General features: G+C 41.7%; 1 protein-coding gene across 1 annotated transcript in view; it reads right to left on the minus strand.

Moving 5' to 3' along the window:
• The window catches only part of vopp1b (VOPP1 WW domain binding protein b), a 36,908-nt gene extending 22,380 nt beyond the window's left edge, over window positions 1-14,528 (minus strand). Inside the window, exons 1-2 of the mRNA XM_082184558.1 lie at window positions 13,907-14,528; window positions 1,029-1,087 (exon numbers count right to left, since the gene is read on the minus strand). Coding sequence (XP_082040684.1) covers window positions 1,029-1,087; window positions 13,907-13,969 — 122 coding nt within the window. The 5' untranslated portion in view covers window positions 13,970-14,528. The remainder of the gene's footprint in view (window positions 1-1,028; window positions 1,088-13,906) is intronic.
• Window positions 14,529-26,500: the final 11,972 nt, after the last annotated feature.

Consider the following 26,500-nt stretch of genomic DNA (forward strand, 5'->3'; position numbering starts at 1 on the left):
AAAGAACATTTATGAGACAGTCGCTGTTGGATTTCATTGGTGATTTCAAATGTTGAGTCGTAGTCTTGGTGAACAGCTTTAGAGAATCAGCTGTTCTGTTGCGTCTCAAAGATGGCCGCCGAGTGACAGGGACTGTGGTGTTAGTGCACTACGCTTGACAGATGGCAGGATTAAGTGGAGCGAATGTCAGATGTTCTGGCATAATGAGATCTGTGGAGTTGATGCATGGTGATTGTGGAGCGCTGAGAGGATGTTAATAAAATAAGAGAGATGAACAAAACCACTGTTTTACTATAACCAATGGTTTTATCCCTTAAAACTCACCAAAATGACATATTTAAACATTTTTCCTTGAAGAATAATGTCTTCATGCCTTAAAGGGATACTCCACCGTTTTTTCATATTAAACTATGTTATTCCCTTAACTAAGATGAGTTGATACATACCTCTCTCGTCTCAGTGCGTGCACTCAATCGCTCTGTCTTGCGGCGAAACTTTGTTAGCACTTAGCTTAGCCCAGTTCATTCAATATGGGCCAAGCAGAGAAGCTACCAAACACCTCCACGTTTTCCCTATGTAACTCGACCTAGGACGGTGACACAAAACAAAACGTTGCGCTTTTCTAAGCGTGTAAAATGGATAACTATATTGTATGGCGGAATACCATAGCAAGTGCTTGTAAGCACTTCGACTTGGCGTAGTAATATCTTCACTAGAGGGAGCGGGGGCCGGTGAGAGGATTTTTCACGAGTGAAGATATTACTGCGCCAAGTCGAAGTGCTTACAAGCACTTGCTATGGTATTCCGCCATACAATATAGTTATCCATTTTACATATCCCTTTAAAATATCTTGAATGTAACTCAACACCCTTGCCTCATTTAGTATGCGCAACTCTATGAATATGCAAATGAGCCCCGCCTCCACTCACTCACTCAGCTCAGAGATCCACTGGTTGACGATCACACGTTGATCTGATTGGTTACATGACAGGTAAGAGAGTTTGAGAATAAAAGTGATAGTACTTACATGAAATAGATGGGGTATCCTCCTTCAAAATACCAGCAATACTTCTTCGCTTCTATGCACTGCAAAAAAGACAAGAAAATTATAAAAATTAAGATAAATATAATTGACTATTATAAATTATATATAGACGATGTTCTGAAAATGTAAAAAAAAATATATAATTTTATTATTATTATATATATATATATTTTTTTTAAATCTACCACATCCTGGGTAAATCAGTTCGAGTGTGTACATACTTTTATTATTCGGACATACTTCTTTTGTCACATACTGTTTTTTGCCTATACTACTATATAGTGGGGAATTATGCGATTTGATTATTACACTTGACCAATCACAACACACTGCTCCAGCCGACCAATCAGAGCACAGTGTGCTTTTCAGAAGGAGGGGCTTCATAGAGACAGGAAGTAAACAGAGCGTTACTGACAGACTGGGAAGAGAGGAGCCGCAACAATGGAGAATATGAGGAAAATAATCGACATTCAAGCAGGAGAATAACTCCAAGTGTGAATAAACAACTCCTATTCGTATTAATGTAGAATATTGCACTGGTTTCAACTTTTTTGTGCATTGATTCCCCAAAATAAATGTTGAGAGACATTTTGCGAAGACAATATGAAAGTCTAGAAGAGGCGTTCAACACTGCAAAAACTTGTGATGATCAAACCTTCCTGAAATGTATAACCAGAATGTCAGCATTTAAAAGGTATAATGGACAAATGTTCACATTCCTGAAGGAAAAGCCCACAGACTCCAGTCAGCTCTGGATCGCACGCCGTCTCTCACTCCTACACTCATAAACACAGGCCTCAGTGTGCCGGGAAATATGCATCTTCTGTACCGGTTTTTCAAAGCTGTATGTTGAATTACGCTCTGCATTATAGACTGAAGGAACTAATCCAGGCAGAAAATGATCAGCACCGTTTACATTCTTCTGAACATGTTTTTCTGTCAGCATCAGCATCCTTTCCACACTGTTGTATAAGAATGAAGGCAAAAATATGAAATAAATACAAAAATACATCATATAAAATGAAAAATATATAATAATATAAAATACAAAAACTTTATACCAACATTTAAAAGTTTGGGATTATCATTTTAAAAAGAAGAAGAAATAAACACTTTGTGACAAAAAAAAAAAAAAGAAGCTGTTCTTTCGAACTTTTTGCCCATCAGATTCATGTCTCATCGTTTCTACAAAAATAGCAACTGTTTTCAACATTGATAATAAATGTTTCTTGAGCATCAAATCATCATATTAGAATGATTTCTGAAGGATCATGTGACACTGAAGACTGGAGTAATAGGGTACACTTTGGTGTACATATATAACATATATAATCTGCTAGTTTTAAACTCATTAAAATGTCTGTTTCCCTTTAAAATTGTGATTTTGGCCTATAAAAAGTCTTGACTTTCTCAACTGCATCCCACAATTAAAATCATACAAAATACCATAATATTGACCATAATTATTTTAATTATAACCTAATAAATGATCGGTATCATTTGGACCCTTCAAGTAAATTATCGCATTTTATAATAAATTGTAGTGGCTGTATTCATCAAATTCAATGATTCAATCCTGTTATTATTCAACAAACCTGTCTTCACTTTAACATGACCAAAAAGTGTCAGGAGTAAATGTAAAGCACTTAAGTTATTGTAATAATAAAATAATTTAAAAAAAATTTTTTATGGAAAATAAGTTATTAATAATTAGTTATAGTTATACTTAGTCATTAGCTATTAGTAAGTAGGCTAAATTTGTTACTTCAGATTTTCTTTTTTTAGATAATTGTTTTAATATTTACAAATTATAAAAGCTGTGATTATGACAAACATTTTATATATAATAATAACATATAATGTTGATGTTTATTGAACAATCGCATAAATTCAGGTTAAACTCTATGAAAAAAGGGCCCAAAAAATGACAAACCTGATTTAAAATTAATTCAAATTAATTAAAATAAATAAAACAGCTCATATGATATCTTTGGTCCGACCAGCCGCTGGAAACGCCCAGTTCTGCTAGTGATGCGTCTGAGTCAGAGTTCAGGCCTGTGTTACTGTATCCTGTGGGAAGTGCCCGTAAACGAACACCAGGAAGAGTTTCCCTCGCGGGCGTGAACACTTTCGCATTAGTCATGTAGTGCCTAACACTGTGGAGAGTAGCGGAGTCAAAGTGTACAGACTGTTTACAGTGCAGATCTGAGTGATTGCCAGCAGTTCGACCTAATGAATATGCATTAGACCAGCAAACGGTGACGAATGCCATATCTGAAGCCTGGAGACGCGATCAACAGCAATCTTACGCTTTACTTCAAACCTACGCTCTTCAGACGGAGCTCAGCTAATGACGACTCCTACACTCTTACATGAGCTCTATTATAACGATCTGAAACGCAAGTATCAAACGCGAAACGCAAGTAACTTTGTGGGCGGATCTCGCTGTTGCTATTATACCGCACGCAAGTATCAAACGCGAAACGCAAGTAACTTTGTGGGCGGATCTCGCTGTTGCTATTATACCGCCGGGATAAATGACTCTAAAATGTGTTGGTCTGAAGTCGCTTCATTACTCATAGGTGTGGTTTGGGCGTAACATGAAATAAACCAATCAGAGCATCATCTCACATTCCTTTTAAGAGCAGGCGCGCTTGTTCCATGGCGGATTGCTATTATAACGGCGGATTCGCCAGACGCACACCAGGAGCGGTTCACAGCCGAGGAGACCGACGTTCTCATCAGGGCCGTAAAACACAGAGAAGTGACATTGGGGATGGAGAAACACACCCAAATTAGCTTCGGTTAAACAGGCGTATGATAATTTGGGTAAATGTGTAAGCTAGATTAATACCTATTTTTTCACATCTTCATGGACACAACAATGATTTCCCTCGTGTGGTAATATTTTTCCTTGTAATAATGTATGATTTGCAAAAATGAGAACTGCTGCATCTGTGTGTAGATGAGAGAGGCAAAGTGTGTGTGTGTTGTGCACACGCTACATTATGGCCAAGCATGCGCCCTTAAAATAGCATCTGAACACACCACTGACTTTAGACTAGGTTTCTCCTGGTCAGTGGCGGAATTGTTTTCTGAAACTGCAAAATAGCACCAGGGAACGTTTGCGCTGGAACACGCCTCCTCTTTTCCCTGAACCGCCCCCGGGAGCGCAAGTTCATTCCCTAATTTACCGACGTGCGTCTGTGGAGGGAAAAGTCCGCTGTGCGTCGGGTGCAAAATAGGAATGATACATGCGTCGCTGTACAAAGTCAGTTGCGCTGGGAGCAAGATAGAGCCCCTAGAATCAGTATTCATGCACTTCTGAGAACAGGTTGTTTGCAACAGTAGCGTAATAAGTCCTGAACCCTGGCATTGCTGTGCTCCACTGATTTGTGGTGTTTCTGTCCTGATAAGCACTCAGTTGATGACATTAGCTTCACACTGACGTGATGTATAAGCTGCTGGATGTCTCCTCAGTCTCCGAGAGCAGATCCTGGCCAGAGAAACTGCACAGTGGACCAGGACTTTATGCTGATAGATCAGATGTTTTATACAAACGTAAGATTGCTTTTGGTTTCAGGGAAGACAAAAGATTTATCGATCAGAGTAACGGCTTGATTTGCCCGAGGGATCAATGCGTGTGTGTGTGTGTGTGTGTGTGTGTGTGTCTCTGCATTAGTGAAGCGAGAGAGAAAGGTCACAGACGGGTAATTAACCCAGGGTCAGACGAGACCTTTCACTTCAACAACAACATCGCTTTCCTGGGAACTTACGTAATGATGAATAATGGATGAGAAATGTTGCATATACCTTATAAATACATTTAAAAAACGAAGTATGATGCTGATACAGCAGATCTAACCCAACGCCACCACACGGTTTCGTTAGCATGCTAATCAGAGTTTACGTCCTGACCAGATCTGTTATACAGACGCTTTCTGTTTCTGTGACGTCGTGGCCGGAAACACAACATACAAACTGTGGCAATGAGAACCTCAGGTCCTGATTATCTGCTGGATTTAATGTTCAAATAATTGAATGTGGTTTTGATGATCATTTATAGCTGTACTGAAAGCGACAGTGGATAATCACCTCAGATTTGGAAAATAAACAAAGGAAAGAAGAACATTCAAACTGTAAACAAACAAGTGTATTCTATGACAAATATTATTTCAGTCGTAATATTTATGAATTTGACTATATGCTTATCCGAGTGCAGTGCGCTTGCAGAGAGACTCCGCCCACACTCTCTTCTGATTGGCTGTGAGTTTTGATTGATTTGATTACGAGTGCAGTCCGCTTGCAGAAAGACTCCGCCCACACTCTCTTCTGATTGGCTGAGAGTATTGATTGATTTGGTTGCGAGTGTGCTTGCAGAGAGACTCCGCCCACACTCTCTTCTGATTGGCTGTGAGTTTTGATTGATTTGATTACGAGTGCAGTCCGCTTGCAGAAAGACTCCGCCCACACTCTCTTCTGATTGGCTGAGAGTATTGATTGATTTGGTTGCGAGTGTGCTTGCAGAGAGACTCCGCCCACACTCTCTTCTGATTGGCTGTGAGTTTTGATTGATTTGTTTGTGAGTGCACTTGCAGAGAGACTCCGCCCACACACTCTTCTGATTGGCTGTGAGGCTTTATGCACAGCTGCACTACTTCCTGAACTTCAGCCAGCTCTTTGTTTCCTGTCTGCCATTATTGGACAAACTGATTAATCCAGGTGTGCCTGACCTCAGTAACAATAATCAGACACACCTGGATTAATCAGTTTGTCCAATAATGGCAGACAGGAAACAAAGAGCTGGCTGAAGTTCAGGAAGTAGTGCAGCTGTGCATAAAGCCAAGATCTGAAAGTTCAGCATTTAGAGCGTCATCAAACGATAAGTCCTTTAGCACGACCACATAATGATCCTAGCTTTAAGGCTAAATCCAATCAAAGCTCAAGTCCGTCTCACCAGGGAAATCTGGCGGGAGAGCGAGTGTGTTCCCCGAGCGAGTGTGTGTGTGTCCGAGCGAGTGTGTGTGTTCCCTGAGCGAGTGTGTGTGTGTGTTCCCCGAGCGAGTGTGTGTGTGTGTGTTCCCCGAGCGAGTGTGTGTGTGTGTTCCCCGAGCGAGTGTGTGTGTGTGTGTTCCCCGAGCGAGTGTGTGTGTGTGTGTTCCCCGAGCGAGTGTGTGTGTGTGTTCCCCGAGCGAGTGTGTGTGTGTGTGTTCCCCGAGCGAGTGTGTGTGTGTGTGTTCCCCGAGCGAGTGTGTGTGTGTGTGTTCCCCGAGCGAGTGTGTGTGTGTGTGTTCCCCGAGCGAGTGTGTGTGTGTGTGTTCCCCGAGCGAGCGAGTGTGTGTGTGTTCCCCGAGCGAGTGTGTGTGTGTGTGTGTTCCCCGAGCGAGTGTGTGTGTGTGTGTTCCCCGAGCGAGTGTGTGTGTGTGTGTTCCCCGAGCGAGTGTGTGTGTGTGTGTGTGTGTTCCCCGAGCGAGCGAGTGTGTGTGTGTGTGTTCCCCAAGCGAGTGTGTGTGTGTGTGTGTGTGTGTGTGTGTGTGTGTGTGTGTGTGTGTGTGTGTGTGTGTTCCCCGAGCGAGTGTGTGTGTGTGTGTGTCCGAGCGAGTGTGTGTGTGTGTTCCCCAAGCGTGTGTGTGTGTTCCCCGAGCGAGTGTGTGTGTGTGTTCCCCGAGCGAGTGTGTGTGTGTGTGTGTGTGTGTGTGTGTGTTCCCCGAGCGAGTGTGTGTGTTCCCCAAGCGTGTGTGTGTGTTCCCCGAGCGAGTGTGTGTGTGTGTTCCCCGAGCGAGTGTGTGTGTGTGTGTGTGTGTGTGTGTGTGTTCCCCGAGCGAGTGTGTGTGTGTGTGTGTGTTCCCCGAGCGAGTGTGTGTGTGTGTGTGTGTGTGTGTGTGTGTGTGTGTGTGTGTGTGTGTGTGTGTGTGTGTGTGTGTGTGTTCCCCGAGCGAGTGTGTGTGTGTGTGTGTGTTCAGAGCTGGAGTCGTGTGTTTTGTTCAGAGAAACAGAGGGACTCATGCCAGGCTGTTGATTCACTGCTGCGGAAGAAACACAATACATGCAAGGAATTGCAAATGCTCTAATTGCTCCTGGCGAGGGAACCAGCAGATTCATGAGCGAGGCCAGTCGGGATGCGGATCCCATGGGATCTTGGTTACTGGTTTAGGAGATATATGGTTATATATCCCAATCCCACTGCACCTCATAACGCCCGACTCCTCTCTGCTGTATTAAAGCATTAGAAATGGTTCCAGTTAAAGTGGAGGTTGGGAATTCCTCACAGAACAGGGACGTTCACCGGCCGGCTCATGCATATTCTACTGAGAAATCAAGCTGCTCACTGATTGGCTGACTTTTTGGCCAATGACAAAACTCAAATTTTTGGTCCAATATATTTAATTAATCATTAAAAATGCATACATTTCATAACACACAATGACTTGAATGAAGCTCTCTTATGATTATCAGGTTTTATAATTCCGAATTAAAATTAATTTGGGCATTTTTGTCAAGTCAGCTTTATTTCTACAGCGCTTTATCCAATAGACCTACAGATCGTTTCAAAGCTGGTATAGAATGATACAAACTTCATAAAATCAGAGACAATAAAAACATTTCTGCTCATTATTCAACTCAACTCAGTTCACTGTTGATTCAGTTCAGTTCAATAACTGTGTAAAGTTCATCAGTTGTGAATCAGGTTCATCATCTCAAGCTGTTAGTGCAGTCAAATTAATAATATTACTGAATATCAATTACGAATACACATTTGTATGGCACTTTTTGCAACTCACATTGTTTCAAAGCAGCTTGACAGAAAATCATGTTAACTTTTTATAATATCTTTGTGCATTATAGTTGCATTAAGCAGATTAAAGCTGGGCGGTAATAAAGGTACATTTTGCAACGATGTAAATAATCCAGCAGTCGAGAGTATATTCTGCTATATATGTGTGTGTGTGTGTGTGTGTGTGTGTATGTGTGTGTGTGTGTGTGTGTGTGTGTGTGTGTGTGTGTGTGTGTGTGTGTGTGTGTGTGTGCAGGAGGATGCAAGTCAGTAAACTGCTAAATTAAATTCATGTGGTGCGACCAAACACAGTCACATAAGGTAATAATCGGATAAGGGACTGTTCGTTTTTTATTTAAGGGGACACCGGAGGAGTTTTGAGATCTGTCGTCAAAAAAGACATGACCCTCCCTTCGCCAGCAATACATTTTTCTATGACCCTCCAAAATGTTTGTGAAAAAAGGCATGACCGTCCCCGATAATTTATTGATTATTAGCCTACTTCTGTACTGGTTTGCGCTTGGCAAAGATGTTCAGATAGCCGTTGCTTTTTTTTGTGTGTTTTTTTAAACCATAAACTCTTGCTTTCTCATCTTACTAGGGCTGTAACGATAGACCAAACCTACGATTCGGTTCGTATCACGATTTTTGATTTTAGATTTGAAAAAAATCATGTTTTCGGTGCTGATGTTTGTGACTCGTTCAACATGTGGGTGGGGCTGCCAATAAAGCATCTAAAAGCTGTCACAAAGAACCGGCAAAAGTAATGATTATTAATATGTCAAATATAGCAAGGAAACATTTTAATTGTTTATTAATAAACAAGTGTTTTCTGTGTCGACTGCAAAGATCTTCTCAGAACGCGCCAGAGAGAAATGCACATTTCATAAGCAGAAAGCAGTCTGTTTTCCTTCGTTTTGAATTGTTCTGTTTAAAAGTAGACATTTCAAGCTTTCTATATATTTCTCAGGTCTGTGAGGCAAGTAGCATACCTTACGCTGAGTTTCGGTTCATTTATGAGACAAGAGTCCAGTTCACTCGCCCGCGCCTCCGTGATTATCTATTTTCTACTATATTTACTTCTTATTTATTAAATCCAGATGAAACATTGATTAAAATTAAGATACAATTAATTAAAAAACGAAATTCACTTTAAAGAAAGGCTTTGTGCTTTCTGTTTGAGGTCTCTGTGAAATTTTTAAAGTCGCTTTCAGAGCAGTCATGTCCGTAATGGAGAACTGTCACGCCCCTAACATTGTTTTTTTTTGTTTGTTTTTTTTTACATAAATGCGAACACGAAAAATAAAATAAAAATAATATTTTATGTTCTGTGGAGGCCGATCTTTATTCATCCGGTGGGTATATATCTTTTGGTTTGCACAGTGTAATTTATAGGCTAGAAGAATTACTAAAACATATTTTGCCACCTAAAAGTTAAAGATTTTTTTGTGTCACGTCACGTCACATGTGTATTTCCCTCATATTAAATATAAAATTTAATGTGTAGACTGATATTTTTCTAATGTCTTGACTCCTTTATTTTTCTAATGTCTTGACTCCAAAATATTGGTATTAAATGCATTTTCTGAGAATTTATATTTCAAGTTTTGACTGCAAATGTTACGTCTATAACACTGGAATCGGCCAATTTTAACGAATTTTTGTTTTTATGGTGTAGGTCTACGTATTTTATTATGTTAACTTAAATAATACTAATAGTAATTTAAAGATGTGGTAGCCCTACATCTTACACATTGTGGAAACAAAATAAGAATGGAACTAAAATATGGTAGTATCGCGCTACAGCGCACATTCTATCAGCAGCAGTTCTGGCGCCTCAGTCCCAATACTGTAAAACTCGACGTTCACATCACATGTTAATGCAGCGCTGGAGTTACACTCACAGGACACTGTGCACTTATTCGCAATCACAAAAGTTCATTATTTGCTCGTGCTTTAAAGCTTTGCCGGGTAAACATTCCATTGGCATTCTGTTCTGACATGATGCATTTTTTCTAAGCGTGAACTGAAGTGCGCACGCACTGTCAAACAGCGCCAAACTGGATTTTTGTTGGGTCAGACCCATCTGATATCGAAGGGGGGCTGATAACGCAAGATCAACATGGAGCTAAATGGAAAAAAAATAGCACCAAACAAGCCACTTTGAAATGTTGCTGTTTTCATGTATATAAAAGTTGGGTGACCCTCCCCCTAGACTAAAAAAAGTTGAATGACCCTCCCCTCAACAAAGAATAAAAAGACATGACCCTCCCCTATTTTCCTCCGGTGGCCCCTTCCATAAATACCGAACGGTCCCTAACTTGACCTTTTCATATGGCAAGGTTAGTTCAGGCTGTAAAATGTCATAATGATATTTATGCATTAATAACTTGTTATATTTGAATAAAACACATTTTACCCTGGAAAATATATTTTGAAAATAATGATTAAGTTGTGGACATTCACATGTGTTGACCACATGACAGTCAAATTTTCTCGGTTTTCTCAAATTTTTCAAAGCCACATGAAACTTATATGAATGTTTTCTTTTCTTATCACGGACACAGTGTCATTGACCCTCATGTAAGTCCAACTGGAAACAATACCGTGTTTTTACATCCTAGAAGATATGAGCACAGACAGGCAATAAAGAGAAGATAATAAACAAAACACTAACAGTTTACAAAATAAGGTCTCATTAACTAACAGTGAAAATACTTCTACAGCATTTCTTAATATGTCAATGTTCATTTCAATATTTACTGATACATTTTTAAAAGCAAAAGCTGTATTTGTAAACATTAATTAATGAATTAACATGAACAATAAATTAACAAATCTATTAACAAAAATCAATAAATGATTTAAATTCAATTTTTTGAATATAAGGCATTTCAATAACTGAATAATAACCTTTTCATTGACATTAAAATGAAATTACTGAACCTAAACAACGGAGCCTGATAGAAAATAAAACGTCAGATGGACTTAGAGGTTTTGCATTGGAACTCTTCATTTGTAAACATTGATTAATTAACATTAACAAAAAATGAACAATTCTATTTGTACTTATATTAACAAAAATTGATAAATGATTTAAAAATGTATTGTAAGTCATAGCCAATGCATTTACTGATGATAACTAATGGGATATTATTGTATAGTAAAAAAAATAAAAATCTGTAATTTCCACGCCTTTTCAAGAAACTGTTTATGTTTGTACGCAAACATCATCCTTCAGTAACGTCATCGCTTTCAAAAACAAACCTAAAATTATAGAGACGTAAGCAGAAAATCCTAGAGTTTTCCAGGTTGAATGTTAATGGTTGTTTACTCCCGCAGACCTTCGCTGTTGATCCGGCTCAGACACACAGTCTTCAGTGAACCCTCAGTGAAGGAGAGGAGATGTGTGTGGACTGAGCTTTAACCCCAGCATTATAGGCTGAAACCGGTCTCTGGTAAATATAGATTCAACGCAACAAGCCTGAATCAAACTCCTGCAGTCTGTCCACTCCTGACTGATCCCACAGCCTAAAAGCCTTTCCTCAAACTCACAGAAAGCGTCTGGGAATCGATGTTCCTCAGAGCCAGAGCCGGAACCACAACCACACGCGGATACTTCAGTGAAACGACAGTGACTACAGTATAAATCAGTGCTTTTTTCAGATGGTTGAAAGCTTTGACCGAAAGTTCAACTATACAAGTTGATGAAATCATTTTAAATACGTATTATGTTGAAATCAACATGGACTAAGTTAAAGTCCCCCTGTAGTCAATCATTTTATCCCTTAAAACTCATCTTTGATCACCAAAATGACATATTTAAAATGTTTTTCCTTGAAAAAAAATGTTCATGCCTTAAAATATCTTGAATGTCAACACCCTCGCCTCATTTAGAATGCGTGGTTCTATGAATATGCAAATGAGTCCCGCCTCCACTCACTCACTCAGCTCAGAGATCCACTGGTTGACGATCACACGTTGATCTGATTGGTTACAAGGTAGTTTGTGACGTCAGAAACACCAGCGATTTCAAAGCGTGTGTTTGAGACTGTCTTTGGTTTCTTGGTTCTTTGTCATTTTCATATCATGAAAATCTGAAGAGGATCTTATTATAATATTAGCGGCCCTTAATCTGCACGTTTACACATACCAGCCGACATTTGGTTCCACACTCGACGACAGAGACCAGTTCTAACGCAATGATGAAGATCCAGCAAAGCCTGAAACTGTTCTGTGGTTGAGCACAGACGAGCACTGAACACTATTGACCAGAACATGTCACCGCTGTCTTATAAACACCTCAGGAACTGTGGACACTTGTGGAGAAGTTAAACATGATGATGAGATGATCAATGTAACTCCACAACAACTACAGAAATGTCTCCACTAACATTCAGAAGCTCTTCCTGAGTCTCTCCGTAAGGCTGCACTCGCTACTGGTTATTCTGGGATTCTGGATGAGTGAGATTGGCCTGTTTTGTTATTGCCGGAGTTTCTGAAGCTCGTGTAAAGACTCCGCCCTCTTCTGAACGGAGGCGGAGCTGCATCTCATTTGCATTTAAAGGGACGGACACAAAAACTGCGTGTTTTTGCTCACACCCAAAAAGGGGCAAATTTGACAAGCTATAATAAATGATCTGGGGGGAATTTGAGCTGAGATTTCACAGACACATTCTGGGGACGCCAGAGATTTATATTACATCTTGTGAAAAGGGGCATAATATGTCACTTTAAAAAAAGAAAAAAATAATGTTCCCTTCCTTGCAATTATACGCCTTTAAAACAACAACAAATGCTTCAATATCACTACCCATAATGCCTTCCACTGATTATATATCTGTGGCACAAGTGGACATGAGTCATAACAGATGCAGGTGCAGATGTGTCATAACTCTCTATTAAACCAGAATATTCAAGTTGTGTTCATCTCTGGATGGGATGAGTCGTTCCCTCAATACTGCTGTACAGACACATCACTGCACTGAGAAACTACATGCATGAGTTTGAAGAATCAGAGCTTTATGATCAACCTCTCTGCATTTAACTGATGTTACACAATTTATGAGTGAATAAGCTGGCATATTGATTTATCCCCGTCTAAGTGCTAATGACAAAGTATCTCTCTCCTCTCTGACAGGCCAGTATGGCCTCTGATATGTACAGCATTTACATTTCAAAGACTTGCGTAGCTGAGGCATTAAGCATCATCAGACCTTATACTGTACAGCGGTACATGGCGTTTGCAGGTACAGTAAGAAGGTCTGATGATGCTTAATGCCTCAGCTACGCAAGTCTTTGAAATGTAAATGCTGTACATATCAGAGGTTGGGGAAGTTATTTGAAGAAGAAAACATCCTAACTATAGCAAAATGGTACACATACACACACACACACACACACACACACACACACACACACACACACACATACAGTATACTATATACACATAATAATAAATTGCATTGCTGTCTGAAAGTAAAAAAACATTTAAAAATATATATAGGCCTATATATTTACACTCATCCACCCATAACTTCCCTCAAATGCATTATGTAAAAGGCATGTGATGATCCAACAGTGAAAATTAATATGAGGCCAACACAAATATAGTAATCAACTGAATACAATTAACACTAGCCTCTGAAAAAACTAAGCCATAGACTAAAACAATCCCAAAAATAGTTCTAACACACTGCAGGGTTGTTGTATAAAGCACAGATCTGCATTGACTGAACTGATCAAACTCAATGATGTTTACAGTATTTCCTGCATCTGTGAATGATGATAATGATGATGATGATGATGACACACACACACACACACACACACACACACTGTGTGTTACTGTAGGAGGAGCGGACAGAGACAAAGGCTCAACGTTACTGGTATGTTTAAAACACCGTAAAGCAACGCAACATCCAGCGGCTAATAGAGACATAATGAAGTGTATCCGCACAGAACGATATGAAATGGCGAAGCGTTTGTTGTGCGTGTTGTGCGTCGGACGCGACGCGATCACCTCGAGGTTCGCGCACAGTATCAGCAGTGTGTGTGTGTGTGTGTGTGTGTGTGTTGGACTCACCTCGAGGATCGCGCACAGTGTCAGAAGCGCGGCCGCTCCGAGGCTCTTCACCCGCTCCTGCATGTCGGAGTGTGTGTGTGTGTGTGTGTGTTAATGCCGTCAGGACGGAGGATTCATAGCAGTAAACCGTGGATGTTCACAGCAGAAGCACGAGCGTGATGATGCGCGCTCGCGCTCCGTGTGTGTGTGTGTGTGTGTGTGTCGCGGAGGAGAGAGAGAGAACAGCGCCTGTATCTCCGCTGCGGCTCGAGCGACAAGCAACCGAGTCCGCTGCTGAACACACACACACACACACACACACACACACGATATTAGCACTGCAGGCTTCTGTCTCATACTCCTCAAACTAACACAGCTCTTCATTGGGAGAATCCACCGCTTATTAGACTATAGTCCACTCTGCTTACTTTAATTGAAAAAAATATTGATTTACAAAGTAGGTAATGTTTCCTGGAAGATGCAAAGAAAGTAAAAGGACGTTTGAATGTCACTGCACCATAACAACAAGTGAAAACCACATGGCTTTAATTTTAAGCACACTTATCAAGAATATACAAGAAGCTCACTTGGTTTTATAAATAATAAATCTATTTATACTGACTCTCTGCAATCAAAATTTAAAGTTCCCTTTCAGTTGCTCACGTTCGACGTAAAGTCGAACAACGTAATTGGGATCACTTCAGGGAGCCCTATCATCTTCGAGTGTCTACAGAATGAGCCAATGACTATTGGCGTGCGTGAATCACGTCATGCGCCCCGCACCACAGCGCGGGTATAAACAGGAAGCGGGCGCATGCACACATTGTCTTTCACTTCGGAGCCAAGCTTCCCGATCATCTCCAAACTCTACAGACTGCTACTGTGTGTTGAAGACTCTCTAAACGGTGTTGGTGCGACGGCACGTGCAGAGAGTGGCCGCGAACATTTCTTTGTTCAACAACTGCTGTTTTTACAGCGAGAGCTTGTGTCGGTTCGGTGTCAGTCCCCTCGTCTATGCCCCGATCTAGTGTCTATTCTGCACCGCAGATTAAGCCTACTTCGGCGCTTAGCCAGGGTGATCTGAGAATCTCCGTGGGCCCCTCACGCCTCAGAAATGCGGCCACCGCTGGAGCTTCCAAAAGAAAGTGCTGGTCCTTCTCATGAACGACCAGTCGTGTCTTTTGGGGCTCCTCCTGACGATCAGATGTCAGTCGCAGCATTGGAGGGGGAGCTTCAGTCCTCTGGAGATGAGGATTCGTCTGCGTTACCCCCTTCGGGGAGTGCAGCGTTGCCCGAGTCCAATCCAGAATGGGCGGCTATGCTTTCCCGGGTCGCTGAGAAGGTTGGCTTTGAGTGGAACCCACCACCACGTCCCGAACCTTCTCGGTTGGATGATTGGTTTCTGGTGCCTTTCTTCCCGGAGGTGCATGAAGAGCTCACTAGTTCATGGTCAGCACCATATAGTGCCAGATAACGGCCTATGGGCTCCTCCCTCCTCACCACCCTTGACGGCGGAGCAGCAAAGGGGTATGTGGATCTCCTGCCGGTGGAGCGTGCCGTTGCAATGCAGCTGTGTCCAGCGTCCACTTCCTCTTGACAGGGGAACCCACGCCTCCCGTCCAAGGCTTGTACGTTTTCGTCCGGTCTCACGGCGAAGGCTTACAAAGCCTGTGGAAAGGCTGCTTCCACCCTGCATGCCATAGCGCTCTTGCAGGTCCACCAGGCCCAGGCGCTCATGGACATGCACAAGGGTGGTTCTGACCCAGAGCTCATCTGGGAGCTCCGTGCGGCAACTGACCTTGCCTGATGGACTGATGGACAGTCAGGCGATGTCCACCTTGGTGGTCCAGGAGCGCCACCTTTGGATCAACCTGGCCGATATAAGGGACACCGATAAATATCGGTTCCTATATGCCCCTCTGTCCCAGGTTGGGTTGTTTGGCGAGGCGGTCGAGAGCTTTTACCCAGCAGTTCTCGGCCGCCCAGAAGCAGACGGAGGCCATCCGACATCCTGCCCTGGAGGACCGCTGCTGGCCCCACCTGTCCAAAGGCCGCAGACCCTCCGTCTGTTCGTCACTGAGGTTGACCTACTGCGGCGTCCTCCGCCCCGCGAAACCTCAGCAGCAGCAACCACCTAGGTCTCAGCGTGGAGCAAGCCACAGGAAGTCGACCCCGCCCATCCAGGCCGCTGCCAAACCAGGAGGCAAGCGAAGGTGCAGACGACCCTAAGATAGGTGACCCAGAGGTGGATCAGACTGCTCTTCAGGAGATGGTGAACGCGCCACTCCTTCCCCCGATAAAGGGCCTTTCGGAGAATATTTTGTTTCCTTTTGTTTTTGTTCACCCTCAGGCCCCTCTTTCATCGCCAGCGAGCAGCAGTGGCTGTCTCCCGGACGCACTGACGCCTCTGCACACTCACTCTGCCCTTCGACGGAAGCAGGTACGAGTTGCACCACACACTCAGACCCCACTCCGGTCCGCTATGCCGTCCGAGTCGGGTCCCTGAATTCCGCCATGCTGCCCGGGTACGTCTGTGGTGCCATTGGTCCCGCTTGCACGGTGTCTGGGAGCCTGGCTAGCGCTTCCCAGCCTGTCTTGCTGACTAATCCGTACTATCAGACTCAGCTATGCGATTCATTTCGCCCGGCATCCCCCAGCCTTCAGGGGCATTTAGTTCACCCGTGTTCTGGCGGACAATGGCCCTGTGCTCAGGGCAGAGAGCGCAGTCCCCTTTCATTGTACCCAAGAAAGGAGGTGGGTTACGACCAATCTTGGACCTGCGTGTCCTGAACCGGTCCCTTCACAGGCTGCCGTTCAAGATGCTTACGCAGAAACGCATTTTCAAGTGCATCCGTCCCCAAGATTTGTTTGCAGCGATCAACCTGAAGGACGCATACTTTCATGTCTCGATTCTCCCTCGACACAGACTGTTTCTTTGCTTTGCATTCGAGGGATGGCATATCAGTACAAAGGCGGCCATTGCTCCCATGTGCGAGCGGGGTGTTCATATCCTCAACTACCTCGACGACTGGCTTATCCTCGCCCAGTCGAGAGAGCAGTTGTGTGAACACAGGGACATGGTGCTCAGTCATCTCAGCCACCCAGGGCTTCGGGTCAACTGGGAAAAGAGCAAACTCTAAATTCACTTAAATGCTTTCACATCCTTTCTCTTTCGGGACCAAAAGTATTGATGACTCACCCTGCAATACACAGATTTCTGTCCAATCAAATTCTAGGATGAGTATGTCCTCTAATGCCACCAGCATCTGACTATAAAAGCATGTAATTAAACTGTGATGTAATTAAAGCCTATTGAAAATATATTTTTAAAAGTAGTCGAAAGTTGAATGTTTAACTTATTGATAAATTACATATGTGTGAACTTGAGTGGAACTGACATACATTCACTAAAAATCACCTGGGAACCAGTTGGTGAGAAGTCAATGCAACAACAACAAAAAAGGTTTTAGAAAAGTTAAGATCTAACACAATTTTATGCAATAGAATGCAATTCACACACACACACACACACACACACACACAGCATTCAACAGCAGTCTGTAAATGCAGTGTAGGCTACTGTGCTACACATTGCATTGTGTTTTGGATTATGTCTTATCTTACTATATGCATAACAGATATTATGTTTTTATTAATATCTTTTGTATCCCTACAGAGCCTTACGTTACTTTGTCGCTTTGGTTTCTAGCCACAATTCAACCTTTTGCAGTTTTCATGCTATTATTTTCATCATGTGTGACAGTGATCATGAATGAAGGCTCTCGGCCTCCCCGGTGTGTTTACCTGTGTCCGTTACCACGGCAACCGATCTTATCAAAACAATAAGGACTGAGAGCAAGAGAGTGTGTGTGAGTGTGTGTGTGTGTGTGTTGTTCTTTCTCCTAATTGGGGAGCTGGACTAATGACTATAAGACTCTAATGAGTTGAGATCAGTTGATGAACTGAAGTCCACCTCTACTGTCTTGTTCTGTTGCCATGAGTTTTGAAGAGAAGCTGAGAGAATCCAATTAGTTGTGTGTGAATGAATGTCCTCACTGTCTGTCATAGTGTGTCATGAAGCACAATCTCAGTTCCCTGCTGTTGTTCTCTGAAGAGGGGATGATGGAACACCATGGATGGGTTTGTGCAATTCTCTCTTTCAGAAAAGGCTCAGGAGAGCCCTGAACTGTCGAAAATATGATTAAAAACTGCCGTTAAATGTTATTATATTTGATTTATATGCGTTTGATTTTAATTATCTATTTACATTAATACAAATTCAAAAATGGCTCTATCCCAAATATTAGAGCTAATAATGTTAAATAACATTAGCTAATATTCTGGCAAGGTTCTCTCAACGTTCAGTAACGTAAAAAAAAAAAAAAAAAGTTGTTTTTTCCCCTAAATGTTTCTTTGGAACGTTTTTTTTAATATCACTACTTGTTTCAGAACGTTTAGAGAGTATTCAAAAGTAGCGTTTTTCTAATGTTTGCAAAATTATTAAATGTTCCCTTAACGTTCACGTTACAAAGAATGAACCAAGAAACGTTTTTGAAACTCAGAAATAGTGTTATTATAACTTAATGGGAATTTTATCGAAATGTTTTTAGAACATAGATTTGTCATTTGCAGAAAAAAAGGCAATACTTTACAATAAGGTTGTCAGGGACCAATCAAGCTCGGTCCCATCCACCACTCAGCGTTCACTCTCACCTGAGTATTGATCACAAGCACCTGTTCCCAGTCAGCACAGTCATTATCCAGCACTATAAAACCCATCTCACAACAGCACTCCAGCGTCAAGCCTCGAATAGGACAGACCACTTACCTGCCTGTCTCCATAACCTGTTCCAAGTTCACAAAGAGAAGTATACTAATCTGAAGATTGTGAAACCCTGTGTCTCTGTTGATCTTCTTCCAGATCTGCTAAGTGATTCCTGGTTTGATCTCCCAGCTCCTGTGTATCCTCTGAGACTCTGTTCCAATCTGATTTGTCCGTATCTGTGAGGAAAAAGACCAAGTATTAATGACTTTTGTCCACTACATGACAACATATTGTACCGCGGATATACTAACCTCCAATGCATCGTGTGATCGCCACCAACTTTGCCACTGTTTCACATAATTACTCATCTTGCACTTTATTCTTTTAAATAAACACTGTTTGGATTCACTTACCTGGTCTCTGAGTGTGTATCCTGACAAAGGTTTCATTTGTTAACATTAGTTAACTAATTTAGTTAACGTGAACTAAAAATTAATAGTACTTCTACAGAATGTATTAGTTGATGTTAATTTCATGCATTGTAAACTAACATGAACAATGAACAGCTGCATTTTTATTAACTAAAATTAACAAAGATTGAGAAATACGGCAACAAATATATTGCTCATTGCTAGTTCATGTTAGTTAATGCAATAATTAACGTTCATAAATAAGAACTTATAGTAAAGTGTTACCCAAAAAAAAAAAAAAACACTAACTCAATTTCAAAATACTCAAATACATCATGTGATATGGTTTAATCATTAAATATTCAGCCTGTATATATCAAGCTGTAAGGATATTTCTCACAAACTCTACAAAACGCTAGAGGTGTTTGACATTGGGAAGTTCTAGCATTTGGAAACAGCGAGATTGAGGCAATGATCCAGATAGACAAGCAAAGACTGGCCCAAACCCAACACTGATCCGAGAGGGTGATAAATGAGGCATTCCCAACTCAAAACTCTGTTTCCCGGATTGCAGTGTTTTCAGTCCAGAGGGACCCGCATCCAGTATTGTTTTGGACCCCCATTGACTTTCATTGTATGGAAAAAAACAGTTCAGGCATTCCTCAAAATATCTTCTTTTATGTTCCACGGAAGAATAAAAAAGGGCTTGATTGTGACTGTGGGGAGTTGATTGGCTGGTTGGATGGTTGTAGTTTGCTATTGGCTGATCTCATGTGAGTGACAGGTTGCCCCGCCCTCATCATCAGAGAAGAGAAGAGAAGAGATGCTGCCCTTATATATGTGTATATACTCCTCAGTGTTTCTCATGTTCTTTGTCTGGTGTTGTCCTTTGTTGGATGTTTCATTGATGTTCTCAGTTCTGCTCCCTGGTTTTCTCATGTTTATTTTGGTTTACTTTTTATATTTTTGGTTATTGTTATTATTTTAATAAAGTTCTCCTGCACATGGATCCTACCTTCACTCATCTCTGGGAGCACTCAGCGTTACAATTGCACTTGTAATGAGGAACGCTGGGGAACAACTCTTGTGAAACAATAATAGCTCAAATATTTGTTGAAGCAAGCTAAGATGACGTGGTTGCTTTAAAGGTACAGTGTGTAGGAATTTCTCCCATCTAGCGGTGAAATTGTATTTTGCATTAAAACGAATAGTGCTCTCTAGCACCTCGCTTTTTCAAATGCGTGTTGCAACTACGGTGGCCGTTATGTACCAAGAAGCTATGACAACATGTCTTCCAATAGCACTTCATCGAGTTTAACTATATACTGTATGCTCTACTGTTATGCTGCCTGTATAATGAATTACACAACCAAGCAATTAAAAAAAGCTTGTAATTTAGACCGTAACGTTGACTTACCTGTCGAGAAGAAAGCAGGCGACTTCAGCGTCCCTTTCAAAGTCTTTCTCCTTCATTAGCTCTTTCCACATGGGAAAAGCTATCCTGATATATACCCTCGTTTTTGGAATTCGCCGGTCACTTTTCCTTTTAAATTACATTTTTTGGGGTTTTTTTGCGACGAGGATTCCTTCTCCTGTGGCTCGGCATAAGTATGATCCTGCATTATGAAGTACCATGCAGTACAGCCTTTCAGATTTGCCGGGGCAGTGACCAACGCTCACTAAGCTCCGTGTCCGGTTCAGCTGGTTTCAGTCACATGATGCTGGCTCTGAACGAAAACACGTTGTGGAAATGCGTTGAGGTAGGCTAGTGCTTTTTGTCCCTCTCTGCTATTATAGTTTTTCAAAATGGTGGAACGACATGGAAACCTTGCTGGCTTGTGGGACTCCTGAAGCAGCTGACGGGTACCGGCAGGCCAAGCGGACTGCAGCCCGGGTGGTTGTGGAGGCAAAAAATCAGGCCTGGGAGGAGTTCGGTGAGGCCATGGAGAAGGACTATCGGCTGGCCTCGAAGAGATTCTGGCAAACTGTCCGGCGCCTCAGGAGGGGGAAGCAGTGCCCTACCAATGCTGTCTACAGTGGAGGTGGGGAGCTGTTGACCTCAACTGGGGATGTCATCGGACGGTGCAAGGAATACTTCGAGGATCTCCTCAATCCCCCCGACACGTCTTCCATTGAGGAAGCAGAGGCTGAGGGCTCGGAGGTGGATGAGATCCGCCCTGAGTACCTCAAGTCTCTGGATGTTGTGGGGCTGTCTTGGCTGACACGCCTCTGCAACATCGCGTGGTGGTCGGGGACAGTACCTTTGGGCTGGCAGATCGGGGTGGTGGTCCCTCTTTTTAAGAAGGGGGACCTGAGGGTGTGTTCCAACTACAGGGGGATCACACTTCTCATCCTCCCCAGGAAAGTCTATGCCAGGGTACTGGAGAGGAGAATACAGCCGATAGTAGAATCCCCGGATTCAGGAGGAACAGTGCGCGGTCGTGGAACACTGGACCAGCTCTACACCCTCTCCAGGGTTCTGGAGGGTTCATGGGAGTTTGCCCAACCAATCCACATGTGCTTTGTGGATTTGGAGAAGGCACTCGACTGTGTCCCTCGCGGCATCCTGTGGAGGGTCCTCTGGGAGTATGGGGTCCGGGGCCCTTTGCTAAGGGCTGTCCGGTCCCTGTACGACCGGAGCAGGAGCTTGGTTCGCATTGCCGGCAGTAAGTCAGACTTGTTCCCGGTGCATGTTGGACTCCGGCAGGGCTGCCCTTTGTCGCCGGTTCTGTTCATAATTTCTAGGCGCAGCCAGGGGCCGGAGGGTGTCAGGTTTGGGGACCACACGATTTCGTCTCTGCTTTTTGCGGATGACGTTGTCTTGCTGGCCTCATCAGACCAGGACCTTCAGCATGCACTGGGAAGGTTTGCATCCGAGTGTGAAGCGGCTGGGATGAGAATCAGCATCTCCAAATCCGAGGCCATGGTTCTCAGTCGGAAAAGGGTGGCTTGCCCGCTTCAGGTTGGTGGAGAGTTCCTGCCTCAAGTGGAGTTCAAGTATCTTGGGGTCTTGTTCACGAGTGAGGGAAGGATGGAACGGGAGATTGACAGACGGATCTGTGCAGCTTCTGCAGTAATGCGGTCGATGTACCGGTCTGTCGTGGTGAAGAAAGAGCTGAGCCGCAAGGCGAAGATTTGATTTATCGGTCAATCTACGTTCCTACTCTCACCTATGGTCATGAGCTGTGGGTCATGACCGAAAGGACAAGATCCCGGATACAGGCGGCCGAAATGAGCTTTCTCCGCAGGGTGGCTGGGCGATCCCTTAGAGATAGGGTTCCTCCACATCGAGAGGGGTCAGCTGAGGTGGCTCGGGCATCTGTTCCGGATGCCTCCTGGACGCCTTCCCGGGAAGGTGTTCCAGGCATGTCCCATCGGGAGGAGACCCCGGGGAAGAGCTAGGACACGCTGGAGGGACTATGTTTCCCGGCTGGCGGTGTCCCCCCGGAAGAGCTGGAGGAAGTGTCTAGGGAGAGGGAAGTCTGGCAATCTCTGCTTAAACTGCTTCCCCCGCGACCCGGCCCCGGATAAGCGGAAGAAGATGGATGGATGGATGGATGGACATGGAAGCCTTCTTGGACTTACCCGTACAATGTAAATAAAGATAAGAAATTCTTCGCTTACAAGGATCATTGGCAGAGGTAATTTTACATCAATGAGGTAAAAAACTACAGTGTACCTTTAACAAATGTGTTTTTTTATCTTACATTTGCAAAAAAGTATGTACTTTCCTGAGCAATTTTAGCACAGTGTATTTTAGCATTTCTCCTATGTGTGCCTCCTTAGAATGAATCAGTTTCCATAAGTTGTATCAGTCATTCTTTAATTGCTTTTGGTCAATAGTAAATCCTTTTAAATGTCAAACATCATTCACTTCACAAAAAAACAAAATCAGGAATGTATTCACTGTAAATCTTAAAAGGAGTCACTCTAAAAAGAGCAACAGTACAGCCACAACCTCAATGGTTGTGAAGACAATCTGATTAATATTTGCTGAATTAGTAATGTTATTACCGTTCAAGTAAATTAGCTGTTGCTCTGCAGTGGCTAAATGGGAAAATTATATTCTAAAGGGGAATGGATATTTCTGCATCCCGGCACTGCAATACAGCAACGTATTATAATAACACCAAAACAGAACTGGCATTCACATCGAACGACATTAGCCCAGAAGCACAGATGCATAATCACTGAAAATTATCAATGAAAGAAGCCCAATCTAATGAAGCACAACGAAACCATTAACATACTGGTTATTGACCAGTTCATCCCTTATGAGAGGAAACACAGTCCAGGACAACAGAGAGGTCTGGGAATACAAATAATGGTCATGAGAATGTCATTACTGCTGATTTATCATAATAAATGATCATTAACTTAATATGACAGCATTATTAATGTCTTCACAAGCACATAATACAATGAATCTACTAATTCCAATCCACAAGATGATCTAGTGTTACTCTTCAATGAATTATCTAATAATGTAATTAGTTTGTGCCGTTGGACACTACACAAGCCGAGCACCAGAAAGTGTTCTAATATCCACCAGTATAATCGCACACATGCTTCTGTTGTAGACAGGGAATGAGCCGGACACTCTCGGAAGCTTTTTCCCGATGTTTGCTGACTCAGGCTCTTCAGAGAAGCTGACGCAAACACTCCTGCCACAACTAAAAAGTCATTAGTGGAAACAGAAATCTATTTCCAATCCCCGTCCACTGGGAGAGAACCAGCTGTCCTGTAAGCTGTGGGTGCTCATGTTTCTCATGGGGAAGATGGTGTTCAAAACACTGGAACCAGCCACACATTCATGCCTTTAATGACTCATGCAGGAATGAAAGTATAATTCAAACACTCATTGTTAGATTTTTTATATAAATATCAATCAAACGTTTGGACACACTTAAATTAATGTTTCCTTTAAAAAAAAATCTTAAATAGGCTACTTGAAGATAGTTTTGTGCATAAATTATACTCTTATGTATATAAATACAAAATTGTCCATTTCTTCATCACTAAAATACTCATATTCTTACATTTGTGTTATTAAATCTTTTTTTATGACTTTATTATTAAATTTTTCTCACTTTAAAAAATATAAAAAATAATATATTTACATAAATATTAAAATACAGTAAGCCTAAAGCGGGAAAAATGTTTCACTGGCAGTATACGTTCAGAGATCACTTTAAACATTTGCTGTTTTGTAAATAATAAATAAAATAAATTAAAACAAATACATTTTTTAAAATAAAATAAAATAAAATAAAATAAAATAAAATAAAATTAAATATGCCATCCAGGGAGAACTGAATGTTGGTTATTTAATATTTGGTTAACTTCCTTATCCCATATAATTTTTTTTTTTTTTTTTTTTTTTTTTTTTTTACATGTAACACAGAACCATTTAAAGTGCTTACAGAAAACATTAATATGTAGCATATATTCATAATAGCATTAAACAAACATTTCTGACTGCAGAACGCTGTGAGTGACAGTGAGTCAAAGTAAAATCCCAAAGCAATATTATAACGATATAATGCTCAGATCTGGAAGAACGTTCACTGATCATGCAAGACTTCAGATTTCTGAAAGGCTGTTTTTAGTGGCTTAAACAACAACAGGATTCAGCAATTACTTCTGTATAATCTGACAGCTTAGGCATTCGACTTGTCATATAGAATGGAAAGGCCTATTTCCATACGCACAGAAAAGGCTGACTCTACACTTTGAAGCAAAAGCATTTTGAAATGACTCTAAATCTCCCTTTTAAACCATTTCCCCCGCTTTCACTGCAAGTAATCCGTCTATATTTGCTTTCATTGCCAACACTGTGAGCACCAGGCGTTATATAGTCTGACTCGTGATGAATCATGTCCTATGATGATCGTAATGATGTTGTTGCAGAAACTATAGGCACTTTATTCTGGCAACACCATGTTTCTAATTCAGACAACACGTTAAAAATGTCATTCTTGGTCAAAATGTACAGGAAATTGTTCAGTACTTGATTTTAAACAACAACACCACATTATGCACTTCATTTATGTTTCATGTTTCATAATTCATGAAATGCGTCACAGCGAGAACTAATGTGCACCTTCATTATAAATGACTTTTCAGCCAATGAATGAAGCGACAGCCCTGTGTGTGTGTGTGTGTGTGTGTGTGTGTGTGTGTGTGTGTGTGTGTGTGTGTAGCACGTTTAACACACCACTGACATTCACATAATAGAGATCAGGGTCCAGTGCATGCTGGGAGATTTACCTGGAGATCCTCACAGACGTTCTGCAAATCTTTAATACTTACAGAGAAATGGATGATGCAATGATAAAAATCATAATGTTACAAAAGCTTTAACCCTAACTGGTGAACGAAAGCCGCTGGAAACACTGATGCTCTTCAAAGACTCATTATTACTTTTCTGTTCATCAAATGTCAAATTTGTACCAGTTGTGTCTCAGTTGTTGAATCTTTTTATGTTCATACAAATATTTAGATATGTTATGAAATCTGCTGGGGGAAAAAGCAGATGAAAGTGAGAGGGTTTCTTTCTTTGTTCTTTTTTGTTGTTGGTGTTTTTAATTGTTGGCGCATACTAAATGAGGCAAGGGTGTCGGGTTACATTCAAGATATTTTAAGGCATGAAGAATATTTTTTTCAATGAAAAACATTTAGATATGTCATTTTGGTGATCAAAGATGAGTTTTAAAGGATATAATTATTGACTACAAGGGGACTTTAAGAAAAAAAACTCAAATAATTTTAGTATTATTAATTATAAATATTTCGGTGTTAGACTGAACATTTCAAGCATAGAGAGATAAACTGATGCAAAAGCAGTGTTTGTGATGTGAATGGCAGATTCCTCCAGATCTCTGCTTCAACAGGGACAGTAACACACACACACACACACACACACACACACACACACACACACACACACACACACACACACACACACACACACACACACACACACACACAAGCCTTCACTAGGTTTCACCGTCATGCTGTTGTTCCGGTTGTCATGGCGATTGAATGAGGAGATTCAGGATGCATTCCATAATTAGATTTTCTTGTTAAAACATTCATTAGGATTAGATGAATTTGGCTCTGTCAACAGAACATTCGTGTCACAGAACTGATACGAGTGTATGAATGAAATTATACTGTATGGAATTGAGCTACAAAAGTCAAAGAACATCAGCTAAAGAGAAGAGAAGAGAAAATATTAGAAGAGAAGAGAAGAGAGAGAAGAGAAGAGTGAGAAGAGAAGAGAAGAGAAGAGAGAGAAGAGAAGAGAAGAGAAGAGAAGAGAAGAGAAGAGAAGAGAAGAGAGAGAAGAGAAGATATTAGAAGAGAAGAGAGGAGAACTGACGCCCCCTGCTGGAGTTTTCAACAATACATCTATCTATATATCTTTATTTCCTCCTC

Source organism: Leuciscus leuciscus, assembly GCF_965113295.1.
Source record: "Leuciscus leuciscus genome assembly, chromosome: 11".
NCBI classification, from domain to species: Eukaryota; Metazoa; Chordata; class Actinopteri; order Cypriniformes; family Leuciscidae; genus Leuciscus; species Leuciscus leuciscus.